The following is a 24,693-nucleotide window of genomic DNA, read 5'->3' as shown; positions in this document are numbered from 1 at the left end:
ACAAAAATGGTACGTGGGAGTTGGTAGATCTTCCTGAGGGGAAGGAACCAGTGGGGTGCAAGTGGGTGTTCACAGTGAAACACAAAGCTGATGGAACTGTTGAAAGGTACAAGGCTAGACAGGTAGCAAGAGGCTTCACACAGGTATATGGAGTGGACTATGCAGAGACTTTTGCTCCAGTAGCGAAGATGAACTCCATCCAGATTCTCCTTTCCTTGGTAGCAAATCTTGACTGGGATCTTCACCAATTGGACATCAAGAATGCCTTCTTGAATGGTGACTTGGAGGAGGAGGTGTACATGACCCAACCCCCAGGGTTCTGTGCCAAAGGCAGTAAACAAAAGGTGTGCAGGTTGAAAAAGTCCTTATATGGGTTGAAACAATCACCTCGGGCTTGGTTTAGTAAGTTCCATTTAGCAGTCCAACATATGGGATTCAAACAATGCCAGTCAGATCATATCCTGTTTGTAAAAAGAGGTGAAGGTAAAATTGCAGCTCTTATTGTGTATGTGGATGACATAGTGATCACAGGAGATTGGGAGGTTGAAATCCAGAGACTAAAAAAAATCTTAGCCACTAAATTTGAGGTGAAGGATCTAGGCCCCTTACGATACTTTCATGGAATTGAAGTTGCCCGTTCTCACAAGGGCATCTTTATTTCCCAACGGAAGTATGTACTAGATCTACTAGAAGATACAGGCAAGTTGGGGGTAAAACCATCTCATTCACCTATTGAACCTAATCACCATCTGGGAGACCGTTAGGGAGAGTTTTTGAAAGATGTAAAGATGTTCCAGAGACTCGTAGGGAGACTTCTGTATTTGTCTATGACCAGACCTGATATTGCCTATGCAGTGGATGTAAAGATGTTCCTTAGTCAATTCATGCACAGCCCGATGACAACTCACTTTGAGGCTGCAGAGAGGATCTTGAGATATCTCAAGAAGTTTCCTGGAGCTGGTTTGTTGTTCCAGAAACACAGTCACTTAAAAGTGGAAGTATATACTGATGCAGATTGGGCAGGAGTAGTCAATGACCGAAAGTCTACCAGTGGTTATTGTGCTTTTGTAGGAGGAAACCTTGTCACATGGAGAAGCAAAAAACAAAGTGTGGTGGCTAGATCCAGTGCTGAAGCAGAGTATTGCTGCTAATGGGGTTGCGGAAATCATGGGGATAAGAAATCTGTTAGGTGAACTGGGTTTCGCAGTAAGCAATCCTATGTCACTCTACTGTGACAATAAAGCTGCCATCAATATTGCTGCTAATCCAGTTCTGCATGATAGGACGAAACACATTGAAGTGGACAAGCATTTTATCAGAGAGAAACTTGAAAGTGGAGAAGTGTGCACACCATATGTCAGCTTGGAAGAGCAACTGGTAGATATCTTCACCAAAGGTCTTCATCATGTGCGGCACAAAGATTTGTGTGACAAGTTGGGCATGATTGACATCTATGCTCCAACTTGAGGGGGAGTGTTGGAATAATGTTAAAATAACTTAGTTGCAGATGTTAGGGCCTGTTTGGCTAATTAAAGTGTTTTTTTATTTCGTTTTTTATTTCTGTTATGTCTGTTATTGTACTCAGGGGCACAAGGGTATTTTTCCTTGTTATTTCTGTCGCCCTATATATAGTAAAATAAACACTAGCGCCGCCAGTACTGTTACATTGCAAACCTTCTCTCTTTCTCTCCTCTCTTCTCTTCCCTTCTCTTCTCTTCTCTCCTCTTCCACTTATCTCTGGCCGGCTACACTGTCAAGAGATCCTTTGAAGCATATGAGAGGAGAGGAAAGAAGACAGCTTCAGAAAGGTCCTTGAAGCGTTAGGGGGAGAAATTTGGGATGAGGAGGGAGGCCCAGACGAGTTTGGTGAGGTGGAAGATTGACCTGTGCAGCTGTGCCTAGCATCTGCATTGTTTTGTTGTTGCAGTTGTTGTGTAAAATTTTTTTCTTTTACCTATCAAAAATGTTTATAGATATTAGTACAAATGAGGGTGAACCCCAAACTCATAGGACGTAGTCATACAAAAATCAGGAGCAGCTTAAAACCGACTATTCTCATTCCCCCCACCTCCCTTCACATTTCTTTAGTCTTTACAATGGTCTCCCAGTGCAGGCTCACGCTAGCATAAGTTTTACTGAGAGATTCTGTCCCTAGCTAGGAACTGGCTATCTGTTAGCTGATTTGGGAGTCCACATGACAGAGCAAATCAGGCTGGTTCCCCTGAGCTTATGCATGTCAAACCAGGAGGAAAACCTCAATCCATGGCACATCAACTTCACATTTTTTCAGCCTGTTTTTATGCCATTATATGAAATTTAGGATTATTTTCTAATGGATAAAATATAAACTAATTGCAGGTAAGTCTGTTATTATTTTGGTTTTGCAATGTCCCTTAACAATTCAAATGGCTAAACCAGTCAGACAAAAATTAACACTCACAATAAGATTTTAAGTCTAATATAACTCACAAAAAGCACACCTGCATTTAGATTTTTTTTAATAAATCTTGTGATCCCATGCTCCTTATGCATTTGATTCAACTTCTGCTCTACGCTTGGGTGAATCAGATTGTATGAACCAGTTTGCATACTTTCATTGCTGAGCAGCTACGGAAATTCTGATGTTTGTGATTATATGAGGATTTTATTCATTGCATAACTTTTGTTTGGTGATGTGTTGCTTTGTTTTAATTTTGTTATTTTTTGTGTTTTTTTTGGGTTGTTGAAAATTACTTCCAGTTAATGTAATAATGTCAATAAAAAGTTGTAAAAGTTTCCTGCTTTTTTATTGCAGTTAGTGTAAGTGAAATTGAAGCATTATATGAACTGTTTAAGAAGATCAGCAGTGCTGTAATTGATGACGGATTGATCAACAAGGTATACTTCAGGCCCTTCTAGTATATGGAGAATTTGAGATTTTATATTTTGTTTACTTAATTTAAACAATTATATAGTTTTAATTGCTAACAAATTCAACTATTTTATTGCAGGAAGAATTTCAGTTGGCATTGTTCAAGACAAACAAAAAAGAAAGCTTATTTGCGGATCGGGTACTCTTTTGCTTTTCAAGCCTTATCATTTTGTCAGTTTGTTGATTAGTTTTCATTTAACAGTGTCATAAGAAAAGGGTAGCCCAGTGCATGAGGCTCCTGCCAATGTGGGGTCTTGGGAAGGATAGATGTATGGACCTTATCCCTGCACATACAGAGAGGCTGTTTCCAAGATTTGAACCCTGGCTGTAGAGTCCTTTATGTTTTTAACATATATGGTTAACCAAATGGGTGACATATCCTGTATCAAGGGCATACATGCCCTTGCTGATAAAAAAAAAGGGCATACATGCCCCCTTATTTATTGTTTTGATGATTAAAAAAAGTTGAGGTAGTATGTTGTTGAGTAGCTTATTCTCAATTTTCCTCCATCATTCTCCTTTCTTCTTCATTCGCTAGTTCTCTCATCTATGATATTCTCGACTAATATCTTTTCATGTTTTATGTTAAGGCACATGACCTCATGGCTATATTCTTGTAGACTTATTTACTAAACCAAAGGTATCCACATAGAATGTATATTTAAACTATGTGGTTTATATCTATAGGCATGAGGCATAGTTCAGAACGTAAGGGGCGTAATCGGAGGAAGGAGGATCTCATCTTTTTTTTTTTTTCTTTCTATTTTTATTTAATTGAAAGATGTCTTATATTAAGAATGAAGATGCATAACACTAGCTCAAAGGGGAGGTCTTGTCAAAGTGGAGGCGAGCACCCAACATTTCTTTTCCGTTCTCTTCCCTTTCCTTTCCTTTTCTTTCTTTCCTCCTTTATTCTTCTTTTCTTCCTTTCTCTTTCTTTCCTCCTTTATTCTTCTTTTCTTCCTTTCTCTTTCTTTCCCTTTCCTTTCTTTTCCTTTCTTTCTTTCTTTCTGTCTTTTTGTATGAGGCATGCATGAGGCAATACTTATGGACGCCTCTGGCATACACCTCAGGGCGTTTTGGGGGTGCCTTGCCTGGAGTGTGCCTCCAGGCATACACCTCTGATGCCTTTTAAAACACTGGCCATAATAAAACCCTATTGAGTCTTAGGCAGTGTTTGGTTGCTCTAAATCGGCATCTGAAATAAGAAAATCTTGTTTTTCAGAGGTTGGGTCTCATTTGTTTTAATGCCTAAACCATATCTCTAAATCTCTAAAAGTGATAAATGGTCTGATTTGGTAAGAGGTGGCCCATGCACGGAATGTTTTCAGATGTCTTTTAGATGGTTCATAATGACTAAAAATGCCCTCCTTTCTTTTTAATATCACAGAGGCTTTAAAAAACAAAAAAAAGCACATTTTCGCTTTTCAGATTTCAGATTTCAATTTTATCAAATGCCACCTTAGCTTTTCTTTAATAAAATCTATCATTATTTTCTCCAATAAAATCATTATTAAATCTCTCTCTCTCTCTCTCTCAAATTAGATGGGTTGGGTTGGGTTACATGGATCTTGGCTTGGACCTAAACTAATGTCAAAACCCAAATTTTCCAACCCAAACCTAACCAAATTTCTACTCAACCCCATGTATTGCATTACTTCACTTACTAGTTCAGAAAGAATTCAGGTCAGGAAAATACCAAATTATAGTTAGACAACATCCATGTGCAAACACATGATCTGTTTTCTTTTGTGGGGGATATGTTGTGTCTCATGCTGTAGCCTGGTAAACTTTACTGCTGCTGTGTATTTTTTTCTTTCTTTTTCAAACTTTATCGCTTCTCCTTTAAACTTTCAAATAAAAACTTCTTGATGCATGTCCTTGGTTCAAAATTTGCAGGTATTTGACTTGTTTGACACAAAGCACAATGGAATATTAGGTTTTGAGGAGTTTGCACGTGCTCTCTCAGTCTTTCATCCTAATGCACCAACTGATGATAAGATTGATTGTAAGCTATATCAAACTTACATTCATCAAAGTTTATATCTTCTTTAGCCTTCTCCTTTAATTTTCATTGGTTATAGCTCATGTTCCTTTTTTTAAAACATTGAAACATGGAGACATATTGACAAATAATGAAAAGTAAATGAAAGGTTATTGAATCTGTAAGTGCTTGCTGAATTATTTAGGTGGCAATTTAATTTTCTTAATGGTCTCTTATTTCTCATTTCATGCATGTTTTTATGTTCCTTGACTGCATCCTATCTTTTCATATACTGAAATATGTTGGCAATTCTAATTTATGTTTTGTTATCTTGCAGTTTCTTTTCAACTATATGATCTCAAGCAGCAAGGCTTCATTGAGAGACAGGAGGTATATTCTGATGCCTTAATCAAACTAACCAATAGTTGTAAAAGTACAGCTTTCTGAGGTCCAATTGGAGGCACTAGATTTTTACTTCATACTGAATTAAGATTGAAGTAAAATGAAACATGTAATGTGACAAACTATAATGGTACTATAACTTTCCTGTTTACATTATGAATGCATGGATTTTTTGACAATTGTGTCCTTTCTTGGACTCTAGGAATCAGCATTCTGTTTGTAGTTTCATTGAGCAGTATTAGATAGACATGATTTTTTTTTTTAAATTTGTAACATTAAAGTGATGTTTAATTGGTCTTTTGATGGAACATCATGGTTTTCAAGTGGTACTGGATAGCATTTTAACTGATTGAATGCATCACTTTTCTCTGTGGGTAGTGACACTTAGGGGCCTGAACTTTCAAGTGCAACACCTGAGTACCCTAAACTTTCAGAAATATACGCACAAGTCTAACACCGTTATCTGACATTACAGTAGATATTAGTAAAATTACCAAACTGCCCATTATCTTCAGATTTATTTAAGATTAATACCACAACTTCAGAGAAAATTAAACAAATTACATAGACAATTTAAGAGGGTGTAATGGTTGTATTAGACTGGAAACACTGCTCTACATGAACTTATTCAGAAAATAAAACTGATTTTTGTTACGGAAGTACCTATCAGATGAAAATGACAGAACCTTCGTGCAAGTCCATCCATGAAGGAAGAGCTGCTGAATCTGAGATGAGTCGGGTGACACCATTGAATCCTTAGAAGTTAGTGTACTCCAAATCTGAATTGAGAAATGATTAAAGGCTTCTATGGTCCTAGGCAATATTCTGCATGAAACATGCTTAACAATGGGGCCTTCAAATGAGGTTGATCAAAATGTAAATGTCATTTCACTATTACAATGCTTGTTTTCTTTTTTGAATTCAGTGATATTACCAAGTTTGGTCTCAACCAGCACAAGTGGCACTGTAGGAGAATAGAGTTTCAGCTCTGGGATCCACTATATAGTTGAATGTGTCAGATTCTGTTGGTCAGCCAACAGCAGTTTTATCAGACAAGAAAAATATATAAAAACATATCATAGATAGCCTTGCTAATAAGAGATAATGCCAACAAAAACATTTCAGCACCTCTGTAACTTAGAGGCCTTAACCTTGGTAACCTTCCTGCTCTGTTAGAAACTAGAACTAAAAATTGACTCAAATCACTTTAACAATGAAAATAACGTTGCAGACGTTCACCAAAAGGTAATTAAATTAGATAAAAATAGAAAAAGGATCCTCTTTTTTTCGATAAGTAAAAAGAAAGTTTATTAAATCAAAAGAAAAAAACAAATACAGCCTAGAATGGTGTTGAGGGAAAACCTCCATAAGACATAAGAAACAACAGGCATCCAAATCCCAAACAAAAGGCCCCCAAATGATAAGACTGCAGGAGCTGGGTGCACGAAGAAGGATGGAGGAGAGGTTTGTTCTGGCTAATAGGTGGAAGAAGTTCTTTTTTTTTTTGTTGTGGAAAAGATATTCTTGTTAGAAGAGACAGGTGGTAACTCGGTGATCAAAATCAGAGAAGACAAAAGATCTGTAGTGGTGTTAGCAGGGAAGCTTTAAGTTGGTTGAAAGGGTTCATCAATGGCACTTTATTTGCCATCACAGAGACTGGATGGAAAGGGGAACTATGTCTGCAAAAGAAAAAGTTCATTGTGGAGAAGAAGAACAATAACAGAAATGTTTGGACTTGGTAAGAAGCAGATAGTTTGTATTCCTGCTGGAAAAGAAAAACAAGGGTGGCTGATGTTTGTGGAGGCCCTGGGCATTTATGAACAGAGGATGTGGCTTCTGGAGAACCGAGCAGAATGCATGAAGGCTCCTATGGTTTCCCCAGAGTCGAGACACTTGTCTGAGAATACCTATGACGTGAAGAAACAGACAGGAGGCATTTGTGGAAGTTCCATATGCTCGAAATTGATGGCTGAGGGGAGTATGGAGGAGTGGAGAAGAAGAAAGGTGGTTAGATTGGATAGAAAGGTGGCTGAATGGGGAGGAGTTTTACAGGATATAATGGCCTCTGTTCCAGCAATGGAAAGGGCAGCTCTTTGCCCTTTTGGTGGAAATGCAGCAGTATTAGATTTGGGCAGCCAATTTGATAATCTACTCAGAGCTGCCACTAGAGAGGGAGTGGCAATTGTAGAAAACTGGAAGTCCGCTTGCAACAAGGTGGAAGTAGAGTGCGATGCCATTAGCCTGAAAATAGTGGGACTTCCCGTTCAATGTTTGGACAGAGGAGTTTCTTATCCAGATTGCAGCGTTGTGTGGAGGTTCCCTTCAAGAAATGGATTTGTCTGATCTTCATGTGGCTACCTTGCAGGTAGGTATGTCCAAGCTGGAGAAGATTCTGAGAATGATTGAAGTTTTCTGCAATGGGAGGTGGAGGCAGGTATGGATAGCATCGGAAGTTGAATCGACACTCTGGAAGAAAGGGAGAAAGGTTGAAGATGATGACTACATGGCAAGTAGAAGGCCACGTGGAGAAAAAATTAAGGAAGGCTTGAGCTTTAATGTCATTTTTTCCCCAAAGGGAAATAGATTGTTGGACAAGATTTCATTAGGCTCTAAAGGCCCATTGATAGCTGGGTTTTCAATTTTTTTTGAATTTAGAAGAAATGGTTCATTGTCCTACGTGAAGGCTCTAAAAGGGGAGAAAGTGGGTTTAAAGATTTCTGAATCAGGGGTGGACCGAGCGACTAAGTCTTGCTTTTAACCGACCTCACATGATAACTTAAATCTCACGCGTGGGGTCGTGGAAGGGTGGAAAATGGGAGATTCTGAGGTGGGTGTATCATCGTCCCCGCCAAGCTCTAACAGTAAAAACATGGGAAATTCGATCCAGTTACTGTGGGTCAAGCACTCTCAGTTGATACAAGACAAGCCCAACACTAGATATGCCCATTTGAAGGAAGTTCAGGGGGACAATGACGACGACTACTAGTGGCTTAGCTACGGCGATTCTGAGGAGAGCTTTTCTGATGACAATTGGGGCGGACCGAGCGACTAGGTCTTGCTTTAAACCGACCTCACATGATAACTTAAATCTCACGCGTGGGGTCGTGGAAGGGTGGACAATGGGAGATTTTGAGGTGGGTGTATCATCGTCCCCGCCAAGCTCTAACAGTAAAAACATGGGAAATTCGATCCAGTTACAGTGGGTCAAGCACTCTCAGTTGATACAAGACAAGCCCAACACTAGATATGCCCATTTGAAGGAAGTTCAGGGGGACAATAACGATGACTACTAGTGGCTTAGCTACGGCAATTCTGAGGAGAGCCTTTCTGACGACGATTCTAGCTTTGGAAGTGTTGATGGAACTATCCAAGTTTGCTTGGAGGACGAAGAGGATATGCACATTGGTGCCCTGTTTGAGGCGGAGAAGTTTAGTGAAACACAGGTTGAGGAGTGTTCTGACATTAAAGTATATAAGCAGCTTGGGCAGGAGGATAAAGCTTGTCAATAGATTTTCAGCAATAAGGGCAACTGCAAAATGATGCTAGTTTGATGTAACTGGTTCAGGATTAGTAGGGCTCTTCCTGTAACCGAACAACAGTTGGAAGATCTCTCTTAGTCGAGTAGAAAATTTTGGAAAGTCAGGTGGTGATTGAGCAAGAGAACTCTAAAACTTCGAAGGAAACTCCAGCAAGGGCCACAAGACCAAGCTTGGATCAGGTTAATGCAACTAGGGAACACAATCAAATAGAGAAAACTGACTTTGGTCCGATTGGCATCCAGGATCCTATTCAGGGCAACATGGTATCTGAAAAAGAACAAGATCCTCCTTTGAACTCTGGTATTCCCTGTAACTTTACTGTTTCTGTTTTGCTACTGACCTTTCCTCAAATGCTATTGTAGGCAGCCCAAATCTTGCTCCCGTTGTGCAAAGGTCAATGGATTCATCTGATGTTGTTGTGAGTGAGATTGGGGAAGACTCAAAGGGAGGATCAAAGACAGATTGTGGAAAGGAGATAGAGGATTCCGGGGAAAGCATGAGAAGTGGAGAATGTTGGAAGGAGGGAGAAAAATCCAATGAAAACACGAAAGTGGAGAAAAATGAGTGTTGTGATTAAAGAAAAAGGGATTGAGATCAGAGCTGAAGTAGGCATCTTGGGGGAAAGGATACATGAGGAAGAAGACCCAGTGGTGGACCTAGCTGGAAGAATGGGGCTTAATGTAGAGAAATCTAAGGAGATGAGTTCTTAAACAAAAAAAAAAAAAGGAAAAGTGAGGGGAGGAAAAGGAGAAAACTGAATGAAGTGGAGAAGCTTATTAATGACGCTGAAGGGGACAAAGAGTTTAGTGCCAGGGGAGGAGGAAGAAAAGGAGGTTTAGGGCATTGTTGTTGAAGAAAGAGAAGACTGATTAGGGAGTTGTTGAAGAAAGAGAAACCGGACTTAGTGCTGATCCACAAATCCAAGGTTTAGGAGGTAGATAGCAAATGGATCAGGTATTTGGGGGGAGAGAGATTTAGTGGAGTTATGCTCCAGCATGGGGTGCCTTAGGAGGAATAATAACAGCTTGGAAGGAGTACATGTTTAATTGCAGTGAAGAACTAGTGGGAAGATTCTCAGTTTTGCTTAAGTTGAATACTCAGGATGGGTTTGAATGTGTCCTTACCAATGTTTATGGTCCAAACTCTTACAGAAAAAGAAATGTAACGTGGGAAGAGTTAGCCGACATTAGAGGTTTGTGGGATGGACCTTGGTGCCTAGGAGAAGACTTTAATGTAGTCAGGTTTGGGGAGGAATCAAATGGAGGTAGACAAAGGGTTACCTCAAGCATGAGGAAACTTAACAACTTTATTGAGGATCTTGAGTAAAGGGACATCCCTTTTGGTCAACCTTGTTTTACCTGGTCTAATCTTCAAGCTAACCCTATCTGCTCTAGTTTGGACAGATTCTTGGTGTCACTATACTAGGAAGAACATTGGACGAATTTGATGGGAAAAACCTTACCTTGAGTTACTGATCACTGGCCAATATGCTTGTTTAAGAGATCCAATGCTGGAGGTCCATTTCCCTTTAGATTTGAGAATATGTAGTTTACCCATTCGGAATTCAAGGAAAAGGTTAAGGAGTGGTGGGATACCCACATACCACAACCTATTTGGGAAGGTCAGAAATTTCTGAAGAAGCTGTAGATATTGAAGGGAGAAATTAAAGAATGGAATAAAGTTAAGTTTGGGAGATTGGAAGAGAAAAAAAAAACCAGTATTATTTTGCAAATTGAGGAGATTGACAGGAAGGAGATGCAAGGTGTACTTGATGATCATGATAGGGAGAGGAGATGGTCTCTAAAAAAGGAGCTAGAGATTATTGAGAGAGGAGATCAGCTGGAAGCAAAAGTCAAGGGAGAGGTGGATTAAGGAAGGGAACACAACATTTTTCCATGCTATAGCAAATGGTGGAAAAAGGAAGAGTTCAATCTCATCTTTATTGGGGTGTGTGTGTTGGGGGGGGGGAGTTGAAATAATAGATCAAGGTGAATTGCCAGGGCCTTTGCATACCATTTCAGATCAATATATCGTAGGCTAATTAATGAGAGGTGGTCATTGGATTGGCTTGAGTGGGATTGTTTGGAAGAAAATCAAGTGGACATTTTGGAGAAAAGTTTTGAGGTTGAAATTAAGGAAACAGTTTTCTCCATGGATAGATCTAAGGCTCCTAGGCCTAATGGATTCACAATGGCTTTTTGTCAAGATTGTTGGGAGATAATTAAAGATGATCTAATTAAAGGTTTTTTTTTGGGAAGTTCCATAGTAGGGGAGTAGTCAGCCTGGGAATGAATTCAACCTTCTTAGCCTTGACATCAAAGAAGAAAGGTGCCACCCAACCAGGGGATTTCAGAGTTCAGACCTATAAGCCTAGTGTTTGGTATCTATGAGATAATTGCCAAGGTGCTTTCTCTGAGACTTAAAAAGGTCCTCCCTCCTCTCATATCCTAGTTCCAAGGGGCTTTTATCCAAGACAGACTAATAGTTGATTAGATTCTAATTGCAAATGAGTGTGTGGAGGCTTATAAAAGGTTGGAGAAGAAAAGGGAATAACAATCAAGTTGGATTTGGAGAAAGCTTATGATTTAGTGGACTGGGTTTTCTTGATCAATATTATGAGGAGGTGTGTCTTTGGGGTTTTATGGTGTAAATGGATCAGAGGTTGCTAGCAAACAAGCCACTTCTCTATTATAGTTAATGGGTCGGCAGTTGATTTCATTGAGGGGCTTCGAGGTCTTAGACAAGGTGATTCACTCTCTCCTTTTCTATTCACTCTAATAGTTGAGGTTTTAAGTAAGCTAATCTTTAAGGCTAACTCTATGGAGCTGTTTAAGGGTTGGGTAATAGGAAGAAATAAAATTTTGGTCTCCCACTTGCAATTTGCAAATGATATTCTTTTATTTTTTTGTGATGGGGAAGGCAGAGAAGGGGTAGAAAATTTGAAGTTGGTAGTGAAGCTCTTTGAGAGGATTTCCAATTTGAAAATCAACTAGTCTAAAAGTTTATTGGCTGGTATCAACTTGGAGGATGATGATTTGAGAGCAAGGGTAGATTCGTTGGGTTGTGAGAAAGGGAATTGGCCTTTGTGTTACTTAGGATTACCCCTTGGCGTCAACCTAAATCAGGTAGTTTTTGGACTCTAGTAGTGGAGAGGTTTGAGAAAAGGCTAACAAGATGGAAAAGGAATTATATTTCGATGGGAGGGCAAATAACATTGATCAAACCCACTCTAGCAACTCTCCTAGTGTACTTTATGTCAGTTTTTAGGAGAGGTTATGAGAGATTTCCTTTGGGAGCCGGGGGAGGGAAAGAAAGATCACTTGATTAATTGGGATAAGGTGGTACGGTTGAAGGAGGAAGGGGGGTTGGGCATTGGAAATGTTAGGTCGAAAAATTTGGCTTTGCTGAGTAAATGGCTCTAGAGATTCTCTAAAGAAAATGAGAAGTTGTGGAATAGAGTTATTTCAAGTATCCATGGGCTATCAAACAATGGGTGGGATGCGGGCTTGCATAAAGCTACTTTGGCTACTCCCTGGAAGGCTATCAATGACATTCTTCCTGTGTTCCTCACCCATATAGGCTATGTTTGGTTTGAAGGAAAATGCAGGGAAATGAAGGGAAACCTTTACAAACCTTGTATAGGTTTCCCTGTCTTTCCCTTCCTTTCCCTACCTTTTCCTTCAAACCAAACATAGCCATAAGGTATGACTTAGCTTTGGGTCAGAGAATAAGGTTTTGGGAGGATATCTGGGTCGGGTACTCCCCCTTGTCTGAGGTCTTTCCCTCTCTTCTTGATCTTTCTAGTTTTAAAGGAAAGCTGGTGTGTCATTTTATCAGCTCATCCTCTTCCCATTCAGGCTTGAATTGGAATCTAGGCTTTACTAGAATCCTTAGAGGGTCGGAAATCCCTAGCGTTTCCACTTTGCTTAGCCTATTGAATTCAGTGGTATTGGGGTATGGTGGTTCAAATTCCAGAGTGTGGGCACTTAATCATTCAGGGGCTTATTCTTATAAATCCTTCTTGAATTCTCTTGTAGCCACCATTTATCAAATAAAAAACAAAAATCTGTTGTAGTCACCTCCCCTTCTCCTTCTTTCCCTTCTAAGGAGATTTGGTCTTGGCCTATTCCTCCAAAAGCCAATGCTTTCTGTTGGAAAGTGTATCATGGTTCCATTAACACCTGTGATCTGCTCAAGAGAAAAAGACCAAATTAGTGCTTGTCCCCAAGCTGGTGTTTCATATGTAAGTTTCATGGTGAGACTGCTTTTCATCTTCTAATTTCCTGCCTTTTTGCTATCTCTATTTGGGAGTTTTTTCCATCTCTTTTTGGTTGCAGATGGCTTCCTCTTGATAATTTGGAAGGATTATTCAACTCTCATCTTTTTAGTTGCTCTAAAAGAAGAGGCAAGATTTTGGGGAGATGCACTAGAGCAGCAGTGGTCTAGACAATCTGGGATTAAAGGAACTTAAAAATCTTTGAAGACAAAGAAAGGAGTAAGGAAGTTGTGATAGAGGATTATAACCTTAAGGGTGACACATTGGGTGAAAACTTTAAAACTCTTCGCAGACTTTAAAGTTGAAGATTTCTTCAGCTCATGGGGATCAATAGCTCACTCATCCTCTAGAAGGCAAAAAATAATTGAGGCCTGGTCTCCTCCATGTGCTGGATGGAAGAAATTAAATTTTGATGGCAGCTGCATGGACAATCTTGGACCTTCGAGTATTGGTGGGTTAATCATGGAAGAAAATAGAAATATTCTAGCCATGTTTTGAGGTCCTATTCAGCATGGAGATGTGGTGAGATCAGAAATGATGGAAGCAGTGTTTTTAGTGGAGAAAGCTAAAGAATTGGGGATTGACAAGTTGATTGTTGAAGGTGATTAAAAAATTGTTGTGGGCTGGCTGAAAAAGGAGGAAGGAGTAATATGGCAGCTAAAGAATGAATTCAGATGCTTCAAGCAGATTTCTAAGGACATGATAATCCAAATAAAGTGGATTAGGGGATCTGCAAACAGCATGGCGGATGGATTAGCTAAACAAGGAATTCAGAGACAATCCATGTTTTGGGCTGTTTTGTAAATATTGAAATTGAGTTTTGGGCTTTTTCTTTGCCCACAACTCCTTGTTGTACTCCTTTTTAAAATTAATAAATCATTTTTTTTGTGTTGCTGATCAACAACAAAAAAAAAGAAAAAACTAGTGACCCAATAGTAGAAGCAACCTCTAGAACAAATCAACTGAGCCCGGAAACCAACATAGAGCAACCACAGACATCCATATGGACCATACCTCACCCTCTCACCTGCATTGAATACCCACATCTCCCTTCACTCTTATCAACGAAATCTAACTCCTTTCCTCACCTTCCTCCCATTTGTCACCCTTCCCCAGTTGCACTTCTCTTGTTACTTTCCTGCCTTTTATTTTGTTCAAATTGTTTGATTGCCTTCTTCACCACTGCTTCTCCCCCCAAAAGGAAAATGCCAAGAGATTTTCCAACTGCCACCTGTCTATCTCTACTAGTTTATCATATCAACTCTTCCCTCTCAAAGATAATATCCTTGGGATCAACTTTATTCCCTCCTTTCTCCCTCTCCCCTTCCCTGCTTTCTGCTCCAATCACTTCGTGAGCACTTCCTTTTCTCTCATCCTTCCCCCCACTGTCAATAGTTTTCTCCTTCATTACCTCAATCCCTTCATCTCTTTCTAACTCCAAGTTTCTTTCAGAAGACTTCATGCTTATCATTTCCTCTCTCTCCCCTGTGAATGCTTCCTCGTTTTCATTTTTTTGATTAACAAAAGAATTTATTTTATTAGATTTAAAGAAAGCTGTAGCAGTATAATATTATGACAGGGATGTCATCCCCAAGAGCTAATCAAATTATAGTTACAATGAAATCCCAAAAAGGCTAATAAGGTCCCAACATCCCAAAATACATTAGATTACAATTTAGTCCAAGACAATCCATCTGTACGAGCTCCTTGCTTTGCCGATACATCTGCCGTTCCATTTGTTGACCTTCTTATCCAGCCAAAGGTGGAATTGAATCTCTTTGCCAAGGTGTCGATCTCCCTAAAAGCAAGTTTATATTTCTATGGAGCTGATATGATATTCTTGGACCAAGATATGACTAACTGAGGATCTCCTTCCACTTCCAATTCCCTTGCTCCAAATTGTACAACAAGCCTTAATCCATGTAAGAGAGCCATCACTTATATTGAATCTCCAAAACCAGTTGGTCTTGAAAATAATGCCACCACCACTCCTTCGTGGTTTCTAAAAACACCTATTCCTGCCCTTCCTGGATTACCCACTGAGCTACCATCAAAGTTAACCTTTAGTTTGTTAAAAGATGGAGGTTTCCAAACCACTCTTACACTTTCTGCAGGTTTAACTGTTCGTTCCACTTCAGTCCGGGATCTTATTATGGCATTTGTTGAGAAGTCTTGAAAGAGATCCAAAGTTTTTACCTAATGTGCTGTTTTTACTGTTACGTTTTCAAACAGTTCCTCCTTTGATTTGCTCTTCTCATTAAAGATTCTCTGATTTCTTTCTTCCTATGCAGTCCAGATCAGCACTGCTCTTGCTGTCCTCCACATAACTCTGCTTCTCTTCTTTCGTTGCCTTAAGAAACTAGAATTGAATAGGTCTACTGCATCCTATTGAGGATCCCATCTGCAACCAAAGAGAGAACAAACATATTTCCATATACAAGAAACAAAAGGGCATGTAACAATTAAATGGGGAAGGGTTTAACCACTTTCCTTGCAAAGGATACACACATGAGGAGAAAGGCATTTGTTTGGCCTTCTTTTCTGTAGCGAATCACAAGTGTTGATCTTCCCATGGAGCACTTCCCAACACAAAGCTTGTACTTTAGGAGGGGATAGGTTTGCACCAGATTTCTTTAACCGGGAAAATTTCCCCCAAAGGCTCTGGCAAGACAAGAATGTTAAAGAAGGAAGCTCAAGAGAAAAGGCCATTAGGTGAAGGGAACCAAATTCTTCCATCTGAAGAAGTATCTGTTGCCAAAGTTGCCTCCCAACCATTTTCTGCCATACCGTGAATGCTTCCAATGATCTTGTGCCACAATCTATCTCTTTCTAAAGGAAATCTCTGGAGCCATTTTCCTAGTAGACCTGTATTTCTCTTTGTTCAATTCCCAATTCCAGGTCCTCCCAATTCTTTAGGTTTGCATACCTGTTCCCATTTTATAAGATGATATCTTCTTTCATCCTCCTTTATTACTTGACTCGATCAACGTTTTTAAAACTGGACCGGACAACGAACCGTTTAGGGGTCCAGTTCCCGGATCAAACGGTCTGACCGTTCGAACTGAACAGACGACCTGTTCTGACAAAAAATTTTTAAAAAATGGCCAAAAACCGCTGGACGGTTTGAATGGTTCGACTGCCCGGGTCAGTGATTTGCTGTTTTTGGCCAAAATGACGGTTCTGGGGTAAAACGGAACCAGTCAGGTGACAGGTTCCCAGTTTTTCTGGTCCAACTGTCCGGTCCGGTCCGGTTTTGAAAACCATGGACTCAATGCCCTGAGTCTTCCTGCCTGTGTCAACTTCTAAACAGTTTGGATCGTCACTATTTATCAGACATTTCTGAAGTCTAGATTTAGCCTTGGTGAAAAGGAAGGATCTCTTTCATTCTTTCAAGTATTTTTAGTGCCTTGAAATTAATGCAGAAGAAGAGGAGTTAGTTTTCAAACATAATGTTCACAACTGGGATGATGACTACTTTTTTCCATGGGATCTGGAAAGGGTTGTTAAATGAAGAAACTTAAATACAGTAATTGTGAGCTTGGTGATCAAAATTTCAGTGAGTGATTCATCCTTAATTCTTTTGGGGGAGACAGCTGCAAACTGGTTTTGTAGGAAACACAGAAAAACATACAGAGATTGTTTGATTACAACAATATAAATATCTGTTTAAATTGAATTTTTAGGGTGCAATCCTAAATCACCACTTCTTGAGAATCCCTTTACAGCCCAAATGGTGCAAATGGGTGGTGGTGCTCTAATTTCTATTCTCCTAGAAACACAGTAATCAAATTCCAAGCCAATTTCTCTAGCTGAAAAGATTTTCCATGAAGACACAGGTCAACCCACAAACAAAGACACTGAAGACTCACCTACAGTATATATATAGAATAGCTGTCATTTCTTCACCCTCACCAACCAGAGACTTGACACCTGAGAAAAATCCCTTTTTTCCAGCGGAAACAATTGTACCAGTGAATTTAGAGGCATTTCGTCAACAGCTGATGGTGAAAATGGGGCAAATGGGTTTCAGAAATTCGGCCACCCAACAACCGTGAGATGATTTTTGTTGGGATCCTATGGCACCACCCAAAAGATCGCTCGAGCCTTTGATGCTGCCCTCTTTTGCTTACATGGTCAGAATGACAAGTTCAATTTTCCGGAAAACCCACCAGAGATTCCTCATGGTGGATCTCTCACACAGCCGGAAATTCAAGCTGCTACGGCTTGTGTTGTGAATGAGAATCCACAGGAATGTTCAGATCTTTTCTTGTCTCAGCTTCGTTCGGGGCGAGAGCTTTAAGAGAAGAATATTTTTGGGATTATAAAAGTTTTAAAAGTGCACATGGCATTATGTGGTCAAGATAACTGATGAAATACTAACAGTTGGACTTGGATGTATATTTCCAAAAGTTCAAGGTACTCAGGTGTCACACTTGAAAGTTTAGGCCCTCAAGTGTTAGTACCCCGAAAGTATAGGGTACCTATCTGTAATTTTCCCTATTTTTTATTAGATATTTTGTTTACTTTATCTATACCTTATATAAAAAGAAGGAAACACAGGATACCTTTTGGTCAACCTTTGTTCATCGACTATCTTTTCATTGTCTTTAAATCAGTTCAATGTAAAGTTTATATTCCTTGGCACGATTTAATGTGCTTCACAAAATATTGTTTCATCACTTGCGAGTTGGAGATGAGAGACTTATGGAATCAGTATCAAGTGCTGGAAGCTTTGGGCTGTAAGCTGCACTAGTTCACTACTGTCAAATCACTGTGGGCCATATGCTTAGGGGTTAATTTATTTCCTTTTTTTTTTACATCCATGAAGTGTCTTTTATTGTTATTGTTGGTCAAAAGGGAAAAGAAATAATTGACTTTCCAAATGACAATCTCATCCATTAAAAATCTTCTATCCAAGCCTGTCCATCTCTTATAGGAAATGTTAATGCGGTGTTTTTTCTTTTCCATATGTCATGTGAAACTCTCCTTTTAACTTATACTGGATTTTTTTTTTTTTTTTTTAAGTATGACCTATAGTAAGAATATGATGAAGTAGGCTTGAGACTAAGGATTTGTAAACAGGAATAGCATGTTTTATGTGATTCATATGCAGTGGGTGATGTAACAAGATTAAGGGTATTGGAAATAAGGAAACTAAAGCAAGGCATATACTTGAATGGGATGCAATGGTTGTATTATAGAGATTCATGCTTGATATGACTGTTTTCTAGTTGGTTCTTTACTTTGGTTCCCCCTCCCTCCTTACTGTTGATTCAGTGAACATAAGTTTACCCTCTGCATATTGACTTCATTTCTGGACGTGCCCGCTGATAGCTTTTTTAATCATTGAAAGTCTATTATTTTCTGATGTAGTTAAACATTTTTGTATAGCAAGGTTGGGGGAATCATGTTACTCTTGTAAAGCTCTTTTTATACATGTTTGAGGGTGATTTGCCCTTCATTTTTAATAGAATCCTTTTTCACTTGCCTATATAAAAATATTGACTTCATTTCTGGTGTTTTAGACCTCTAGTCTGGTATAGGTTCTTATCTCTGTTCTACTCAGGCATTTCAGAACTTTGACCTTCTTTCATATGTACAGGTGAAGCAAATGGTAGTAGCTACGCTTGCTGAGTCTGGAATGAATCTTTCAGATGATGTTATAGAAAGTATTATTGACAAGGTGCTTCCTTAGTTTGGTTCTGTTTATTCTCTTTCCTTATTTCTTCCATATAAATTTTCTTGACCACCTTCCAGCCTTTTTATCTTGTGTGCTTTTTGGGTCTTCTCAGCTTTCTATGTTCTCTCTGACAAGTATTTTGTTTTGAAAAACAATAAGGAAAATGACTTTTGTTACCTAATGACAAAAAGATGTATTAGCAAATACAATGCAACTGTAAAACCATGTACATAAATGTACTTTGGGATGACAAAAGATGCCTCTAAATCCTCACATATCAAAAAGAATCCTGATTTTGTTTAGTAATTTATATGGCAATCTGATATAATCTTTACTTTTTATAATTCATCTTTCTGGGAGAGGTTGAAAGATTACAGAGAGATTTTCTGTGGAATATTAGGGCTGAAATAAAGAAGATTCACTTGGTTAAGTGGGAGGTGGTTTGCAGACCCAAAAAAGACGGGGGGGTTAGGGGTGAAAAGGATAGGAGGTTTCAACAAAGCTTTGTTGGGTAAGTGGGTTTGAAGGTTTGGAAGAGAAAGAGAGGCCCTTTGGAGGAGAGTGGTGGCCTGTAAGTATGGGGTGGTGAATTCCGGGTGGAACTCAAAGGAGGTGAGGCACTCATATGGTGTTACTGTATGAAAAGGAATCATGAGCTTTAAGTCTTTGATGATCTCCTTTTATTCTTTGTAAGTGGGGAGTGGATCGAGTATTCAGTTTTGGGAAGATGATTTAATCTGGGGTTGGGAAATTCTGTGAAATATGCCCAAGGCTATACAATTTGAGCAGGAAAGGAGTGCCTATCTCAGAGTGTTATGAAGTAGTTAATGGTGCTGTGATCTGGAATCCATATCTCAGAAGACCCTTGTTCGATTGGGAGGTGGAGGAGTGTGTGGAGTTGTTGGCAAAACTTCAGGCCTTGGAGATAAATCCCTCAGTTGCAGTTGTCAGATTATGGAAAGAACGTAAGGATGGGAAGTTTACTGTCAAATCAATGTACGCGGCTTTGATCAGAAATCAGGTGGAGGGTGATCCAGTTAGGGGGTGTTTTGGGAAAACCAGTGCTTCCTAGGGCTGAAGCTTTTGCTTGGTTGGTTGTGAGAAGATGCATTTTAACCCAGGATAACCTGAAGCTCAGAGGCTTTCAGTTTCCAAGTAGGTGTGTGCTGTGTTTTTCTGAAGAGGAAGATGTTTCTCACTTCTGCACTGCAAGTTCACATGTCCAATTTGGTCCTATTTCTTCAAGCTATTTAAGGTGGATAGGTGTTCTATGGCAGATCTGGCTGAAATCTTTAGTTGCTGGCCAAGAATCTGTGGTGGCATTAAAACTATGATTTTATTGATCTGTATTCCCGTTGCTCTGTTCTGGGAGATTGTTAAGACGGCTGAAACAGAACTACAGAAAATGGTTAGCCAGTTTTACAAGAGAAGGCCATGTCAACAACCCAACTAACTGACCATCCACTTGCAGTGGTTTTAGCAGAAAAAGAAATTAAAGAATGTAAGTGAGGGGAGCTCTGTAAAACAGTATAAATAATCAAAGATAAGGGAATAAAGCCATCGACCTTTCAACATCATTCTCTCTCTCTCTCTCTAATTCAGGAGGTTGGCTCCCTCGAAGAGCTCTGTGTGAGGCAGGCTCCTAACAAGTTGGTATTAGAGCCAACAAGACCAACACGAGAACAACTCAAGTAGACACTCAGGTGGATCAGATGGAGGTAGAAATCCATCATATGTCATTAGACCTCGGAGAAATGAAGGAAGGCTTCACCACTCTCCTCAATCGATTGGATCAAATGTTGACAAACAACGGCAAGGAAAATCAAGAAGAGCGCAGCCATGAGAATAGCTGGAGAATAGGACCTAGAGCAACACAAGCAACAAGAATACATTTCCCTGTTTTTTCAGGCAGCAATTTGACTCCTTGGATTCTCAGAGCAGAGTGCTATTTTGATTACCATGAGACATTTGGGCAAGATAGGGTGTCTCTAGCTTTTGCGCATTTGGAAGGAGAAGCTATCTTGTGGTATCAGTGGTATCGACGTGGGCACCCTCGCAAATCTTGGGCGGATTTCATTGATGGCTTGACTATCCGCTTTGGATCATCTGGGTTCGAGGATCACAATGAAAATCTGGCAAAATTGTGGCAGATGGGATCGGTTAAAGATTACCAGATGGAGTTCGAGAAGCTTGCCGTGTAGGTCCAAGGGTGGACAGAAAAAGCTCTGGTGGGGAGTTTTGTTGGAGGCCCGAAGGAAGAACTTTGACTGGAAGTAAAGGCGAGGCAACCTACTTCGGTCATAAACACATCTCTGGCAAGATTGTATGAATACAAGTTCGCACGAGCAAGAAAGATTCACCGGCCATGGGGGCCATCAACCAGACTAGTATCACCAAACAAAGAAGACAGGATACTGGGCTCAGGCCCAACCATCCCATTCAAATGACTGACTTGGGGCGAAATGCAAGCCCATAGAGACAAAGGCCTCTGCTACAACTACGAAGAAAAATTCAGAGCAGGCCATTGGTGCAAGACACAACAAGTGTTTCTCCTCTAGACAGAGACCGAGGAGGAAGGCGACTTCATCAGTGACGGAGAATCCAGGTGGGAAATACAGCCGACCGGGACACTTGAAATATCCCTACAAGCCCTCACGGGACTTGCATCTCCATAGACAATGAGAGTAGTCGGGTTAATCCAGGGATACCACGTGTCGATCCTCATAGACAACGGCAGTTCCCTTAATTTCATAACTCAGACTTTGGTGGATAAACTGGGGCTTCCGTTTCAACCAACAACGGCCTTTACGGTACATGTAGCCAATGGTAATAGTCTATCTTGCAACAATATATGCTTGGGTTTGCCACTGAAGATTCAAGGGCATCAATTTTCAATGGACATATATCCCCTTAATCTCAGTAGAGAGGACATGGTTCTAGGTATTTAGTGGTTAAGGCAATTAGGGCCCATTGTATGTGATTAGGCTCACCTCACCATGGACTTCACATTGGGTGAAGTCTTGCATCATTAACAAAACAAATGAGGGACCCTGATCAACCCATATTCATGCACATGGATTCGAATTGGGTCAGCCCATCCTTAGCTAATAGCAACTCAAGTGGGTCGGGAGATTACCACAGCCGCCTACAACAACTCCTCCAGCAATACGACAGCGCGTTTGGAGAACCCTAGGAGCTTCCTCCACCCCGGGAGCATGACCATCTCATTCCTCTCATGCCAGGAGCTACTCCGACCAATGTAAGACCCTACCGATACCCTTATTTCCAAAAATTTGAAATTGATAAGTTCAAGATATGCTTGAGAAAAGAATAATACAGACCAACCATAGCCCATTCTCCTCACCGGTATTACTAGTCAAAAAGAAGGATGGGACTTGGCAAATTTGCATTGATTATAGGGCCCTTGACAATATTACCATTAAGGACCAATTCCCAATACTGGTCGTTGATGAGCTACTTGATGAACTCAGTCAGGCCACCATATTCTCAAAGTTAGATTTATGGGCCGGGTATCACCAAATAAGGGTACATATGGAGGATATTCACAAAACGACTTTTAGGACACATGATGGCCACTACGAATTCTTGGTCATGCCATTTGGACTGACCATCACTCCGGCAACATTTCAAGCCTTGGTGAATGACATATTTTGACCATATTTATGTAAGTTCATTCTTTTATTCTTTGACAACATATTGGTATGCAGCCCCAATTGGGAGGAACATCTGCACCACCTACAGGTTACACTTGCAACACTGAAGGCCCATCAGCTATTTGCTAAAAAGTCCAAGTGCTCCTTTGGACAATCTCAAGTATATTACCTGGGACATGTTGTGGAAAATGGAACTGTAGTTGCGAACCCAGATAAAATCTCTAGTATAGTTGGCTGGCCGCAACCCAAAAATGTGAAAGAATTTAGGGCATTCTTGGGCCTGACAGGTTATTATCGCCGCTTTATCAAAAGCTACAGCCTAATAGCTGCCCCCTTGACCCAATTGTTAAAATGGGATGCCTTCCACTGGTGAGCCCAGGCCCAGCAAGCCTTTGAGCAATTGAAACATGCAGTTTCAACACCACCCAAATTAGCATTACCTGATTTCACAAAAGATTTCATCGGGGAATGTGACGCATCCAGTCGAGGTGTTGGGGCTGTCCTCATGCAAGAAGGCCAACCAGTAGCCTTTTTCAGCAAGGCTTTAACATCACAGAATTGGGCCAAGTCAGTTTATGAATGGGAATTAATAGCAGTGGTCCTAGCAGTGCAGCGTTGGCGATCCTACTTGCTTGGTAGACGATTCATCATCAGGACCGACCATCAAATTTTGAAGTTCTTGTTAGAACAGACTGTCCTATCACCTGAACAACAGTGGCTGTCCAAATTACTGGGGTATGACTATACAATCGAGTATAAAGCAGGGTCTACTAACCGTGTGGTCGATGCCCTCTCACGGCACCCCTAGTCATTTCAGTTACTCGTGTCATCCCCAGCCTCTCCACTCATGGATCAGCTTCGAAGTGAAGCTCACTCCCATGCTGGATTACAGCAATTAAAGCCCCAACTATTGGAAAATCCATCATAGCACCCAGTATACCGTCAAAGATGGCCTACTTTTCTTCAAGGGTCGCCTGGAAATCCCAGCAGATTCAGCCCATCTTCAGAAGCTCCTTGAACTATTTCATGGCTTGCCCATAGGTGGACATTCCGGTGTCCTGCGCACTCAGAAACGCATTGCCACACAATTCCACTGGAAGGGAATGCGTGCTTCAATCCAAAATTTCATAGCTGAATGCGTAGTGTCAACAGAATAGACACCTACTACAACAGCAGCAGGGCTCTTGCAACCACTTCCAATTCCAACTCAAGTTTGGGATGATATATCAATGGACTTCATCACCGGGTTGCCTGTCTCCACTGGTGAAACTGTTATCCTTGTGGTGGATGATCGATTGACTAAATACAGTCACTTTCTACCTCTATCACATCCATTTACAGCAGTCACAGTTGCTGTAGTGTTTCTTCAGGAAACCGTACGTCTTCATGGGCTTCCCAGCTCAATTGTGTCCGACAGAGACCCTGTTTTCATGAGCCGTTTCTGGGCTGAACTTTTTAATCTACATGGGGTTAAGCTCTTCAAATCAACTAGTTACCACCACCAATCTGATGGACAGACAAAGGTGGTTAATAGGAGTCTTGAAACATATCTCAGATGTTTTGCTGGAGATCGACCAAGGCAATGGGTAAAGTGGATTCACTGGGCTGAGTGGTTGTACAACACCACTTTCCATAGTGCTGCAGGGATGACCCCCTTCAGAGCTCTATATGGTCGGGACCTCCCCCTCTACTTTCTTATGAAAGGGGGACTACGGCAGTGGCAGCCCTGGAAGAACAATTGATACAACGAGATGAGGTATTAAAGGAACTGAAATAATCTCCTACGAGCACAGCAATGGATGAAGAGCAGTTATGATAAGGACCACAAAGATATCCACTATGCAGTGGGTGATTGGGTGTTTCTTAAATTGCATCCTTTCAGAAAGATTTCAGTAGCAAGCCGGAAGTGGAATAAACTCAGTCCACACTACTTTGGACCATTTACAATCATCGAGAGGATAGGGTCTGTGGCATACAAACTGGATCTACCGGCAATATCAAGATTACATCCTGCATTCATATCTCCTTACTGAAGAAAGGGCCTAAGCCAGGAGCCATTACTAGTGCTACCCTACCCACAGACAAGTGCAGACTGAGCCAGCCCGCATCATTGACTTCAGATGGGTGCACCGTGGTGGTAGAGTCATTCTGTAAGCACTAGTTGTATGGTCTAAACTTCCAGAGGAGGATGCCACCTGGGAACCTTACTTGGATCTGCAAACGAACT

At 40.5% G+C, this 24,693-nt stretch overlaps 1 protein-coding gene across 1 annotated transcript in view; it reads left to right on the top strand.

Moving 5' to 3' along the window:
- LOC148874992 (calcineurin B-like protein 3) overlaps nucleotides 1-24,693 on the top strand; it is a 39,515-nt gene that overhangs the window by 8,456 nt on the left and 6,366 nt on the right. The window contains exons 3-7 of the mRNA XM_088963981.1: nucleotides 2,795-2,877; nucleotides 2,991-3,050; nucleotides 4,811-4,919; nucleotides 5,233-5,285; nucleotides 18,715-18,795. Coding sequence (XP_088820107.1) covers nucleotides 2,795-2,877; nucleotides 2,991-3,050; nucleotides 4,811-4,919; nucleotides 5,233-5,285; nucleotides 18,715-18,795 — 386 coding nt within the window. The remainder of the gene's footprint in view (nucleotides 1-2,794; nucleotides 2,878-2,990; nucleotides 3,051-4,810; nucleotides 4,920-5,232; nucleotides 5,286-18,714; nucleotides 18,796-24,693) is intronic.

The sequence above is a fragment of the Nelumbo lutea genome, chromosome 1, assembly GCF_056320005.1.
Source record: "Nelumbo lutea isolate HS-2025 chromosome 1, American lotus-T2T, whole genome shotgun sequence".
NCBI classification, from domain to species: Eukaryota; Viridiplantae; Streptophyta; class Magnoliopsida; order Proteales; family Nelumbonaceae; genus Nelumbo; species Nelumbo lutea.
This window is presented reverse-complemented; position numbering and strand designations above follow the sequence as displayed.